The 12,488-nt window shown below is 36.5% G+C and overlaps 1 protein-coding gene across 2 annotated transcripts in view; it reads left to right on the top strand.

The window, feature by feature from the left end:
- The window catches only part of LOC105210356 (matrix metalloproteinase-2), a 333,824-nt gene that overhangs the window by 44,097 nt on the left and 277,239 nt on the right, over nucleotides 1–12,488 (top strand). Inside the window, exon 1 of one of the 2 annotated variants that reach the window (XM_011181254.3) lies at nucleotides 938–2,354. The exons of the other annotated variant lie outside the window; for it this stretch is intronic. Coding sequence (XP_011179556.1) covers nucleotides 2,214–2,354 — 141 coding nt within the window. The 5' untranslated portion in view covers nucleotides 938–2,213. Of the gene's footprint in view, nucleotides 1–937; nucleotides 2,355–12,488 lie in introns of those variants that run through there. 2 annotated transcript variants of the gene reach the window in all.

Below are 12,488 nucleotides of genomic sequence, written 5' to 3' on the forward strand. Positions count from 1 at the left end.
ATACATACAGACGGACCTACGGACAGACAGACATACGGACATGGCTAAATCGACTCAGTTCAACATACTGATCATTTATATATATACTTTATAGGGCCTCCGACGCTTCCTTCTGGGTGTTACAAACTTCGTGACCCTATTCAGGGTATAAAAAGAGGTCACATTATTGAGTTCATAGTGTTTGCTAAATCTGCGTAGAATTTCATTGACTTCAAGATAATTTGAAATAAAATATAATCTCACACTTCCCCATTGTTCAAGAAGTCGGTAAATTGGATTGAATTATTACAACTAAACCATCTTGAAAACTACCAATTTTGGTCGGTTCGTACCAAAACGGCAACGCTGAATGAAAGTGCGAACAACTTCGCTGACCAATTTTACTGTCAGCCGCCATATGCTATGTTTTACGGTTGTATACAAAGAACTCTCTTCTCCAGCTGCTCACTCACTGGAGCACTTCGGCGGCTCCCATTATTTCGTGGTATATGTGATCAGCCGTTGACGATCACGAATGAAATTGATTACGCATTCTCGTTGTAACATAGCAAATACAAATGTAAATGCCGTAGCAGCTGAGCGCAATTATTCTCTTGCGAGTACAATTGAGTGCGCGGAGAGACGTTGCCGTTGTTGTGTGTGTGTGGTTTGTTTTTGGCTAAATATAAATACATATATTGTTTTGTTTATGCGCTGCGTGCAGTATGCACTTACAACAAACATACAAACCACACTTTGGTACACACTGTTGGATTCAAGTGAGCATATGTTACTCCATGGAGTTCACGCTTGTATTTATACGCGAGAACAAATGTTGTATTTATTTTTTTCATATGTATGTATGTATGTATATGCAGCACGCGAGTGTAGTCTCTGTGTGCGTACGCCAGTGTGGAACTGAGAGTCGCTTGCTTGTTGGTTCGAATAGAAGTGCAGTAAACACAGTTTTCAGTTTCGATTTATACGCACGTCGCGTTGTGCCTTTGCAGCCGTTGGTGTTTTGGTGAACGGTGAACGCGTGCTGTCGCAATAATCAATTTCTGTCACCAATTAGTATTGTGTACAGAAATAACGAAATCAACGATAATTCCTTTAAATCGAACCACACTTTAACTGTTACTGCTGCAGTTTTTGGACTGAAAGTGTTTTCCATAATCATAAAATCATAATACGACAAGCAAAATTTTGAATTCGACTTACATGCATACATATGTATATACGTGTGGCGGCGAACAGAGTGAAGTATATTTGTAACCAGTTGGTGTGTAGTGCTGAAAAAAATAGTTGTTAATTTCCGTGCGTTATCGGCTCACAACAACGACCTAAATAGGCAGAATGTGAACTGTGCTGAAAGTGTACTACAAAGCGTGCGCCCCTCAAAGTGCTTAAACGAAAGTGTAAACAACAAAGAATAAGTATAAGCGCATACAATAGAAATTGTATGCATAGCAATTGGCGGCGGCGGCCAAACTAGTGTGTTTGTTGCGAATCCTTCACTTTGTGTTCCTTTATTTCCCTGCCACATTTCCGGTGTGCTTCAGTGCGCATGTGTTAATTATTTGATGTCACAGCGACAGCTGACTCAAGTCTGGCCATTTGCACAGCACAGCAGCGGTCAGTAGTTAAAAAAAAAAAATTACAAAAGTTTTTTAAACAAAAGTAAAATTAAAATAAAAAAAAATTTTTTTTTAATTTAAAAAAAAATATGTATTGTTTACAATCATTAAATAATGTCATGATACATATATAAAAGTACACGCATCGTTCAACAGAAATAATAATGAAAAGTCACCTCATTGCGCACAACCAAAGCAAATCTAAACAAATTTTTTATGAGCGCGCTTAAGGCTATTCACACACAAATGTACATATATATATTTAGGCAAGTGATAATTTTAATCATAAATTGCTTTGTTTCAACGGCCTTTCTCTAAAATATTACAAAAGAAAACCGTCGCGTGCGCGTGTGTGTGTGTGTTAGAAAACGAAAAAACACATTTTTTTCAAAATCATCAATATATTGCTTTTATTTTTGTTTATTGAAAATTAATTATAATTGTATTACTGTAAATAAATACCTACAACCGAGTACTTGTGTAAGAAATCAAGCCAAAAGTTGTGCACATTTCAACACGGCTTACGAAACAAAACAAAAACAAAACAAAAAGTGTATTAATAAGAAAACCAAAACAAAAACAAAAACAGAAAAAAAAATGTTTCGAAATTTATTAACGGCTATGCCGTGTGTAATTGCATTGTTCTTAATGTTGTCTGAGCTACTCGCGTCGGTGGATGGTGTGTCGCGTCATCATCACAAGTACAATGGCCAATCAGCTGTTTCTGAGGACACTGTGGTAAGTGCAAATGTACTGTTATATACTACTAAGCGCCAACGCCAAATCAAGTCATTTAATTGCCACAACACACAACATTCAATGAGTCAGTTTATTGAACTCCAGTACGTCCATATGTATGTCTGACCGGTTGTGACGTATTTTTGTATGCCTTTATTGCCCACCTTTCCGCTATGAATGACGCGTTGTTTTACGCTCCTGCCCTTAGAATATACCATACATACAGTTTGTGGGTGTGTGAGTGTTTGTAGTTGTTTCTGGCGCCATGCTGTCGCGCTTTTGACTTATCCTTCGACGAAGTTGTCGCCCATATACGCGACAAACACCCCTACACTCAGTGGACGCGTATCTAGATGACTGCATAAATACACGCATATGGATATATACATATACATATGTACATACATCTTCGAGATACATATGCCTGTAGGAACACACTGTTTAGTTTCTTTTAAAATATTTACTACTTGTTGTTGTCTCGGTGTTTTAAAACTATGCGCCAGAAATGACAAAACTCTGAAAGGCGATTTTGAGCTCATTACATCGTGTATAAATGGGCATTACCAAATTTTAATATATTGTAGGCATAATTATATTAGAGCACCATATAGGATTAACCCTTAAAAAATTTAAAATCAAAAATATGCAGTTCAATATTCTGTATGTTTCTAAAAAACCATTTCCAATAATCATATTATTCTCGATACATATGTATGAATATAAATAAAGGGTGATCCAAGTCGAGGTACTTTTTTCAAAAGCTTTTTTTTGACAGACCTCGTGTCAAGCTGTCAATAATTTTTGTTCAGTATTGTTTGGCATTTCATCATGGAAAGACATCTGAACAACGTTTAGAAATTGTTGAAATTTATTACGGAAATTCACGTTCTGTAAAGAATATGTTTCACGCGCTTCGCTCAAAATCGGCCTACTGAACGTACTATTCGCAACACCATCACCCATATTGAGATCCAGCATTCATCCTTTGGATAATATTCGACCGAATAGACCACGTCCAAAATATAGCAGCCGTAGCTGAAAGTGTACACGGAGACCGTGGAGAGTCGATTCGGCGCCGTTCGCAGTATCTCGGACTGACGTATGGACGCTCTATGGGCTCTTGAAATGTTACAAGGAGATTCGACGTTTTCGAACCAAATTCTGTTCAGTATAGAGGCCCATTACTGGCTCAATGGGTATGTAAACAAGTAAATTAGCCGCATTCGGACGAAGAGCAACCTGAAGAGATTCAAGAGCTGCCATTTTATCCAGTAAAAAAAAACTGTTTGGTGTGGTTTGTGGGCCGGCATTTCTTCACAAATGAAGCCGTTGAGAACGTAACCGTCAAAGGCAACCGTTATCCCGCCATGATAACGGACTATTTGATGCCTGAAATTGAAGCTCGTGATCTCGGCGACATTTGGTTTCAACAAGAAGGCGTCACTCCCCAAACATCGCACCAATCAATAGAGAGACTTCGGTGAGCAGATATTCCACGTTTTGGGCCGGTCGAATGGCTACCAAGATCGTGTGATATCACATCGTTAGAGATTTTTTCCTGTGCGGATATGTAAAGTCTATAATCTATGCGGACAATGCCGCTTCGATTCAGTACTTCGAACAAAACGAAATACAGTAATCCAGGCTTAAGTGCCCCTATTTAACGTGCAAGACTTTTGAGACACTTAAGCGGGAAAGGCACTTAAACGGGGAGATCGCTGTAGTCGAAATGCTCGAACGAATCATCGGAAATTGTACTCAATGGATGGACCATCTCAGACGTAGCCGCGGCCAACATTTAAAAGAGATAATCTTTAAAAAAATAAATGCGAAATAATGTTCTTTCGAATGATAATAAACATTCCCCATTAAACTTGAATTTTCTACGTTTGTTTTCCTTTAAAAAAGTAAGAAACCTCGAAATGGATCACACTTTATAATTTTATAATATGGCCCTTATATCATAATAATGAGTTTATACAAATTCTTAATGTCGCTAGTTGCCAAGAGAGTAGGGCGAGCCTTCCCACCATTGCCAACTATGCGTGTTCGATAGAACTAAAGTGGTGCAGGAGAGTTGGGTTATTGGTCAAATGAGTTCTCTCGCTCTACTCTTTGTTGTCAAATACATGCAATTGGGTGTGAATAAATGTGGAAATGTGTGAATATATTGAGACCAATCAGTATAAAAAAAAAAATTAATATTATTTACCATAGAAAAATAATTGAGCAGCACCATGCTAGAAAAAAATTTAGACAATTCGGAAATGACTAACGGCTTGACTAACAACAACAAGCTTTGACAAGGCAGTTATGGCATAGGTTTCTTTTATAATGTGTACAAGCGTCATATCACTGAGGAATATCATATTTAAAGGAATTTTAAAGGAAGGAAGTAGTGACACTCGAAATATATTTGATAACACCTAATGTGCAAATTTTTCTCAAATTAATTTTATATTAATTGCAATCGTGTGAATGTTCTTATAGTGTATACATACTATATAACCATGTAATTAAAATCATTTCTTTCATCGCCGACAGCAAACAAGATATTTTCATATTTGGAATATAAATTTCAGTGACCTGCCCAGCGTGTTTTGTTGTTTTGTGTTTTTGACCTGTATGTGATGAGTCACAGAGCCAACTAATGCCACACAAGTTCATTCGGATGATGATTAATGTGTCCTTCTCCTTATTTGCCTTTCCGTGTATTGGGGAGTGTAACATAATGCGGATCGATTAACTTTTAGGTTAACTTATGACTTTTCTACAGCGGTGATTAACACAGTGTTGCGTGGGCAACTCTTTGGGTAAAAAAACAATGACTTGTGGTAGTTGACCAACCGCAATATGCGTGATTATGTTTTCAATATATATTTAAAAACATTTATGATATGTTGTATTGATATTTAATTAATTTTAATTAGCAAATCCCATACTTATAAATGTATATATGTAACTATTGCACTTTGGGAGATATTATATAAGCTTTCTTTCCGCTTATCGAAAAGATTTTTGGTATCGATAGTTTTATAACGGGTGATTTTTTTGAGGTTAGGATTTTCATGCATTAGTATTTGACAGATCACGTGGGATTTCAGACATGGTGTCAAAGAGAAAGATGCTCAGTATGCTTTGACATTTCATCATGAATAGACTTACTAACGAGCAACGCTTGCAAATCATTGAATTTTATTACCAAAATCAGTGTTCGGTTCGAAATGTGAAATCCGCTTTTTTATCGACAAATTTTGTTCAGCGATGAGGCTCATTTCTGGTTGAATGGCTACGTAAATAAGCAAAATTGCCGCATTTGGGGTGAAGAGCAACCAGAAGCCGTTCAAGAACTGCCCATGCATCCCGAAAAATGCACTGTTTGGTGTGGTTTGTACGCTGGTGGAATCATTGGACCGTATTTTTTCAAAGATGCTGTTGGACGCAACGTTACGGTGAATGGCGATCGCTATCGTTCGATGCTAACAAACTTTTTGTTGCCAAAAATGGAAGAACTGAACTTGGTTGACATGTGGTTTCAACAAGATGGCGCTACATGCCACACAGCTCGCGATTCTATGGCCATTTTGAGGGAAAACTTCGGAGAACAATTCATCTCAAGAAATGGACCCGTAAGTTGGCCACCAAGATCATGCGATTTAACGCCTTTAGACTATTTTTTGTGGGGCTACGTCAAGTCTAAAGTCTACAGAAATAAGCCAGCAACTATTCCAGCTTAGGAAGACAACATTTCCGAAGAAATTCGGGCTATTCCGGCCGAAATGCTCGAAAAAGTTGCCCAAAATTGGACTTTCCGAATGGACCACCTAAGACGCAGCCGCGGTCAACATTTAAATGAAATTATCTTCAAAAAGTAAATGTCATGAACCAATCTAACGTTTCAAATAAAGAACCGATGAGATTTTGCAAATTATGCGTTTTTTTTTTTAAAAAAGTTATCAAGCTCTTAAAAAATCACCCTTTACTTATCATCTGGATAACTGATGAACCGATCTTGTATTGGATCTACAAATTTGCTTCCGCAGTTTTTTTGTAAATTTAAGGTTTTTTTCACTTAGGTATCCAAACGCATTCGATGGGCCTCAGCCGCACTTTTCTTGGAATTAAAAAAGAAAAGCAAAATTTCCTGCAACTGTCGAGAATTCGGCTCAAAAAGTGACATCTTCAGTTGAGAATAAGTTTGAGATGCAAAAAGATCTCTACAAATATTTTGTCGGGTTAATGTTGACACAAATGTCCAAGATCGATATAAAACGATTTAATCGACCAGTGCTTGACCCTAGAGACATTCCCGCAAATGTCGAGAATTCGGCTCAAAAAGTGACATTTTCAGTTGAGAATAAGTTTGGGATGCAAACAGATCTCTACAAATATTTTGTTGGGTTAATGTTGACACAAATGTCCAAGATCGATATAAAACGATTTAATCGATTTAATCGAACAGTGCTTGACCCTAGAGACATCTATTGGAAAACGGCGGGAGCAAAGTTGTATAGTTGTCTTAGTGAAAATCCTCAAAAAAAAGTTTAAGTTAAGTTGGCCTTGACAAAAATATTTGTGTAACGGTATAGGTATTGTTATATTATAAGATAGTTATGTCACGATCGTCAACAAAGATCGCATGAGTTGGTCCATTTTTGCATTATTCTATCCCACGAGTGGAGCACATGGTTGGTTGGTTGAAAAGGGAGGCGAAGAGAGCCTGACGGCAAGCGGCCGCACTTAGGCCATTATTAGGCCCATTTTGCTCCCACATAGTCGAATAAAAAAGGGTTTTCAATAAAAGCGCTACAAAAGGCGGCCAAGCTGCCAATTGACTGGGCCATTTCGTGAGATAACACGTTCACCAAACTTAGTTTTTAACAAATCGATTATGACATTCGCAGTGTGGCTTGTAGCACCGTCTTGTTGGAACCAGATATTGTCCGAGCCCATTTCATCCAATTCGGACCAAAAATATTCGGTTATCATTGAGCGGTTTCGATGCTTAATCACAGTAACGTGCCGGTCTTGATCATCACGTAGAAGTACGGCCCAAAGACGCCAACGGCCGATAAACCGTACCAAACCGTAATTTTTTCGAGATGCTATAGTGTGGCCAATATTTTGCTTGTTGACGAAGCCATTCAGCCCGAAATGAGACTCTTCTCTACTTCGGACGTAGCGCTCCTACCACTGTCTCCAAATTTCGGTGGTAAATTTTAATAATTTCGACTCATAGTTGAATCGTATAACTTTCCATGATGAAATGTCAAAAGAGCGGGGAGAAATATGGCGTCGTTTGCTGTCCCTATCGGTCTACTTTTGTAGCGTCCTATTTGAAACCCCCGTTATTTGCAGGGTGCATTCATTTACTTACTTTCACCAATACTTAATTTTTGAATTTAGTATAAAAAATAGAGAGAAAATATAATTTTTATTAAAACCCAGAATGGATGAGACAGGTTTGGATAATATGCTGCAGTTTAAGATTTTGTCGGCAAAATATAAGCAAAGAAGCATCAAATTGAACGTTGCACTCGTACATAGACTTCCACATATTACACATACTTACATATATATATATATATACATATACAGTGCCTGTATATCATATAGTGTATTAAGTGATAGAGACGGATATATGTATGCATATTGCATTTCCACTAATACGAAGACATTCCGCATTAAGATTGCTCTTATAAAAGTGGTCATAATTTTTATCGCTTTTGTCATAATGATTTGTTTGTCTTGCCATTGCCGTTGCTGTTGTGCTGCTCTCGTCTGTTTGGGACCATTTCCATTTTCAATTTCCATTTTTATCGCAAATTAAGAGCAACGCGAATGGAGTCACTGGCACTGGCACTGTGCAACCGCATGGCAGCGCAACTATGCTACCAGTGCTACCCCCATGCTGCAGTGGCATAACCAGCAGCACACCACTTGTCGGTCCGTTGCCACTTTTGCTTTTATTCTCGATCATCAAATGCACTTAAGATGCACTACAACAACCGTGCAAGTAGCACTACCCGAGTGCAGATGTGTAAAAAACGAGCAGCAACAACCGGGGAACTGTTGATAAAAATAGAAATGGAAAATAAGATTTGAACAGAACCGAGCCACAATTGAAGGCATTGTATGCACATGATCAATGTGGAAGAAATGCGCGCATATCTCCATATGTGAGTACACATTTGTGACTTAGAAACTCGCACCTTTCCATTTTCGGCTGAATAAACCCACGCAACGCAGATAACGAAGTGGCATGTTCTCAACAGATCTTGATCCGCTTCAGCATGAGAACTCTATTTAAAATTACTTTCTCTAAATTGAATATAGCGAGTAGTATTTGCAGATCCAGATACCATATATGTAAAGAGAGAAGTCTACAAGAACTTTGATCCAAATATATTTCTAATATATAGGCAGACAGCGACAATTTATAAAATATCAGAAAGTCCATGCAGCCGCAACGGTGACCTCTGGACACCCTAAATTCTCCAACCAATGTTACATGAAATTCCATGGTAGATAATGCCTGATGCTTTAAAAATATGGTAGGGTATGGTATTGTATGGTAATTCGGTATATGCTCAAACTGCTGGCGATAAAATTTTTAAGGTTAGCGACAATGGAACGACGCGATATAAACAAATATTTATTTTATTTCTTTTATTTCGTAAGAAATATAGATTCTATAGTATATATTATATATGTATATTTCGGAGTTCGTATAGAGCTTACACACGATATTTGCAAACAACGGAATTTTTCGGGCGAACCAAAACCGAGATTACATTGAACAGCTTTTTTTGTAGTGTAGTTATCGCCGCCCTATTTTAAGAATATATTAGTCTACGCATCGTCTACTTTACATTACTCATATTTAAGTAGTATAAAATGTATTGGAAAAACTCTGAAATTCCGAGAGTGCGATACATGCGTAATCTCTCAATGTAATTCTTAAAAATAAAATTCCATAAATTATTAAAATATAATATATAATATATGCAATTGGTGATAATGAAGAGGATTTTAGGAATTTTAATTTCTTCGAAACAAAAAAGTAATAAACACTCACCGTCGAGGAATTCGTGTTCGCCCAAGATAGTTGTCCGCCTAAAAGATGATCATTGGTTCTAAATATGAAACAATGCCCGCTTAAGGAAGATGTCCGTCTAATAGAGGTGTACGTTAGGAAAGGTTTAGGTTTCTCTGTATTATTTGAACAATTTTTCTCCAGCAATTTATTTGGAGTCGCTTTTGTTTCAGCTATATACATAAGCTTTCAGGAAAAAAATAAAAACGAGTAGAAATGTCGATGAACCTCAGCCGCACTTTTCTTGGAATTAAAAATGAAAAGCAAAATTTCCCGCAAATGTCGAGAATTCGGCTCAAAAAGTTACATTTTCAGTTGCGAATAAGTTTGGGCTACAAACAGATCTCTACAAATATTTTGTTGGGTTAATGTTGACACAAATGTCCAAGATCGATATAAAACGATTTAATCGATTTAATCGACCAGTGCTTGACCCTAGAGACATCTATTGGAAAACGGCGGAAGCAAAGTTCTAGACGTGATAAATAGTACGATATGTTCAAAATATTATCCAAAATCGAAACGAGGAGCAAAATTCTCCATCAGGCCAGGTCAGTTTGAATGTTAAATTTTAAACTATCTCAACTCAAACTCAAATCTTAAGAGAATGGGCACGATTAAATAATATTATCTAGTTTATGAACAAAGGATTTTTTTTTATTTTCATTAGAACTATTTTTTCCAGTCAATAGATGGCGAAAGTTTTACCAAAAAAGTGAGTTTTTTCGTTAAAATTCTGTCAAAAATTCAAATTTTAAATTTTCTTTTTTCCTTCGTTCATTAACTAGACCTATCCATGTACGACCGAAATATTTTTACTTTATTGATTTTGGATGAACCAATAATGAGTTATGCAAGAGCTTTTTTTTTGGACTTGTCATGGTAGATGAGATACAAACTGCTGAGTTTTCGGAATTTGTAAATAAAAATTTCACACAATACTATTTAAATATGTATCTTTCATATGCTGAATTGTTTAAATCAAATATATGATTATATATATACATATATTAAAATACAAAATTGTAAAAATACACTTGTTTACAACCTCTGAAACCCATTTAAGCCCTTCAATGTCGTTTATGGCAAATTTATTTGACCTTTCAAATCATCATCGATCAATGTCAAAAACGTCACTCGGCTATAGCCTTTTCACACATGAGCTAATTGAGCAATTAAGCGGTTTCTGCTCGATTAAAACACTGATTAATATCGATTTACCATACAAAATAAAAATCTACATTAATTTTTAATTGAATTTTAATCGACTTGAAAATGAAATGCAACTCTGCGACAAAGACCGTATTTGTAATTATATATACGTTCTTTGTTTCTGAGTTGTTGTTCACTCTACACGGCGGTAAATGTCGCTGCCCAAAAATAGAAATCAGCTGTTGAAACTTATCAACTTCTTATGAAAAGCAAAAACAAAAGTGTATAACAGCTGATCGGTTATCGAGTAGCCGGCAGTGTGAAGTGCAAAAACTGGTTTCTGCATCAAAATTTAATTGATTAATTAATGTGGCTGTGTAAAAAGGCAGTGTGAAGTGCAAAAACTGGTTTCTCAATTAAAATTTTAATTAATCAATTAATGTGGCTGTGTGAAAAGGCTATTTGAATTTTTTTCAATGAGTCCTGTTTGAGTTTATCATCATTATCAGCTTCTGGTGCAGATTTCATTAGTTTTAAGCAGAACATTAGATTGCGGCTAGTACACCATATGCTTGTGCCATAATTTTTGCGCAATTTTGTGTCGCATTTGAAATCGAAAGAATCGAATGAAGTCTGAATCAATCAAAAATTGCATGAGTAATAATTTGTATGTACATATGTCAATCAATTAACCCAAAATTGACCCATTGGACTTTAAATAATAACTAGGCCACTACCGTTATGTAACCCTAATTGGAAACAGTAGCGAAGGTAGACAGTAAGTCTATTGTCTGTATGCAAAGCGCCTAACACGTGTATTTTGATTTAGCAGTCGAATGCGACATTTCATTGTCGCTTTTCATTATGACTGTTGTTGCAATTAACACTTAAAGAGCTTAACTCGTAGACCTGCAAGCAATTGTGTTTGTGTGTAGAGTTCTTCAGCTTTGTATTTAAGCTACGTGTCTTGACTTCGGTGCCCGCTTCCGTTTAATGCCACATAACTCGAAACGTGTACGTACATTTTTCATTGGATATTCTTGCTAAAACGGAAACGAGTCATTATAAAAATAAAATATATATGTGTACAAACTCAAGCAAAGAAAGGAAGAGGAACAATTAAAACTAAACTTGAAGTCAGTGCTATCAACAACTTCGAACAAACGTCGTCCGTAACTCCATGCCTTAATATGTACATAAATATATATATATATACAGCTGCGAGCAGTGAAATAGTAGTGGGTGTTAGAGTCTTATATATGTTTGAGTTATGCAAAAAACCAAACAATTGTAATAACTTTTGAAATGCAAAAGTGGAGATATTTTCCCGGCTTTATTTATTAATAAAAATATTTTGATTTGCAGATGTGCAAGATATGTTTCAATTTTAAAGTAATAAGAATTAAAAAACAAAATATTGAAGGGTTTTTGCAAGTTTCTTCTATACGAATTCTTAGTACTTGGTAACATGATTTTTATTATTATTATTTTTTTTTTTTGATAAAAGCTATACAACACTTCATAGAATCTACGAGACCCCGGGATCTTTTCAGTGGTATGCTTTGTCATGCTTACTGGACTATGGTCCACAACTCGTTGTTGTTTATGGGTTTATCATTCCACACGGCTTTCTTGACGTCTGCCAAAAGGGATTTCAATGGGATTGAAGTCAGGGGATTGAGCTGGCCAATCCATGACTTCCATTGCATTGACCCGGAACCACTCCTTTGCCAGCCAAGTGGTGTAATTTGGGTTGTAAGATCCACTTCAGCGGCATGTCCTTCTCAGCAAATGGTCTTATAATATTCGGCATTATATCCCAGTATGCCGACCGGCCCACTATGTCAGAAATCTTGTCAATTAGGCCTAACACCTTACAGAGATGT

The sequence above is a fragment of the Zeugodacus cucurbitae genome, chromosome 6, assembly GCF_028554725.1.
Source record: "Zeugodacus cucurbitae isolate PBARC_wt_2022May chromosome 6, idZeuCucr1.2, whole genome shotgun sequence".
Lineage (NCBI taxonomy): Eukaryota > Metazoa > Arthropoda > Insecta > Diptera > Tephritidae > Zeugodacus > Zeugodacus cucurbitae.